Source organism: Eimeria tenella, genomic scaffold, assembly GCF_000499545.2.
Source record: "Eimeria tenella Houghton genomic scaffold, Eth_scaff3123, whole genome shotgun sequence".
Taxonomy (NCBI): domain Eukaryota; phylum Apicomplexa; class Conoidasida; order Eucoccidiorida; family Eimeriidae; genus Eimeria; species Eimeria tenella.
Genome location: NW_013542989.1, coordinates 2,360 through 4,129, shown reverse-complemented (window position 1 = coordinate 4,129; position 1,770 = coordinate 2,360). Strand labels below are relative to the sequence as shown.

Sequence of the window (1,770 nt, the reverse complement as noted above, 5' to 3'; positions counted from 1 at the left end):
CAGCAGCAGCAGCAGCAGCAGCAGCTACAACAGCGACTGCAGCGTCTCGGCTGCTTCCGCTTCGCGTAACGGCCAAGGAACTGACAGCAGCAGCAGCAGCAGCAGCAGCAGCGACAAGCTGGCTGCGTTTATAAGGTGCGTCCCGTTAGGAGGCAGATCTGTTGCCTTCAGCTGCTCTGTCTGCAGTTCTTAGCGTCTGATTGAATTGAATATGTGATGCTGCTGCTGCTGCTGCTGCTGCTGCTGCTCGGGGTGCCGTCTGCTTTTCAGGGCTCTGTTGCTGTCTCCTGGCGTTTCTGCTGCTGCGCTAGAGGAAGCCACAGGTCAGCTGCTGCCGCTTTTGCTACTGGCTGCTGCAGCACGAAGCAGGAGCAGCAGCAGCAATAGCAGCAGCAGCAGCAGTTCGCCGCTGGTCTCGAAGGAGGAGATGCGGGACATCTTGCTGCTGCGCCCTGCAGCAGCAGCAGCAGCAGCAGCAGCAACGCCAGTCTTTACTGATAGTCCTTCGCTTCACAGCGCTGCAGCTGCTACACGTCCTGCTGCAGCGACAGTCGCAGCAGCACAAGCTGCCTCGGCAGCAGCAGCAGCAGCAGGCTTGCAGCTCCTGCCCCCTTGCGCTGCATGCGGCGTTTCAGTTGACTTTGAATCTACAACAGCAGCAACAGCAGCAGCAGCAGCAGCAGCAACAGCAATTTCAAACTGCAGGGGTTGCGGCCTCCCGTTTGCACTGCCAGCGCTGCATATGTACCGCAGCTCTTTGACAGCAGCAGCAGCAGCAGCAACAGCAGCAGGAACTGCAGCAGTAGAAGCAGAGGCTCCATACTCCGCGCTGCTGCAGCGCTGCTTAGCAGCACGAGAGGAAGGACAGTTGCTGCAGCTGGAGGCCTTGTTGCCTCTGCTGCTGCTGCTGTGTTGCTGCTGCAGCAAGCTGCTGCAGCTGCGCCAGCAGCACAGCCTTCAGCAGCAAATCAAATGCCTGCTGCAGTGCCTGCCCCGCAGCGCAGCTGCGCGTAGTGACCCTCTTGCAGCAGCAGCAACAGAAGCAGCAGCAGCAACAGCGAGTGCCGCTGTTGCTGGTGCTCTTCCACCTCTGGAGACTGCTGCAGCAGCTGCCAATGCAGTAGGCGACGAGAACAGCTGCAGCAGCAGCAGCAGCAGCACGCACGAGGAGGAGCTGCTGCAGCAGGTGCAGCAGCGTCAACAGCAAAGCAGGCGAGCGCAGCACGCTCTGTGCCCGCCGCTGATGACGCTGCTGCTGCTGTCTCCTGCTGCTTTGTTCTCTGCATCTGAACAGCCTGGCAGCAGCAGCAGCAGCAGCAGCAGCCAGAACACCAGTGGCTGCCAGAACAGGAGCAGCAGCAGCAAGAACAGCAACGTCGTGGAGGCGAATGCTGCTGCTGCTGCTGCTGCTGCTGTCTCCATTTGGCTTTTGCTGCACCTTGCGCTTCGCGCTGACTCCCTGCACCTGGACTTGTGTTGCTGCTCCGAAAACAGCAGCAGCAGCAGCAGCAGCAGCACAAACGACGTGGTGGTAAAATTATTGGAAGAGCCGCAGCAGAAACTAGCGAAAGCCCCGCTGCTGCTGCTGCTGCAGTCGCCTATGCTGCTGCTGAAGCTGCTGCCTCCTTTAACTGACAAGCTGCTGCTGCTGCAGGAGGCGCAGCAGCAGCAGCTCGTGCTGAAGCTGTGGGAGCAAGAAGCAGCAGCTGCAGATGCAGCACCTCCTGGGGCTTTGCTGCAGCTGCTGCGGTCTTCTCTGCTTGCCACTCC

General features: G+C 60.1%; 1 protein-coding gene across 1 annotated transcript in view; it reads left to right on the top strand.

Annotated features, from left to right (window-relative positions):
- The window catches only part of ETH_00041785 (uncharacterized protein), a gene marked incomplete at both ends in the record, with an annotated part of 3,848 nt that overhangs the window by 1,933 nt on the left and 145 nt on the right, over positions 1-1,770 (top strand). Inside the window, 2 exons of the mRNA XM_013376095.1 lie at positions 2-135; positions 271-1,770. Of these exons, the coding sequence (XP_013231549.1) occupies positions 2-135; positions 271-1,770 (1,634 nt within the window). The remainder of the gene's footprint in view (position 1; positions 136-270) is intronic.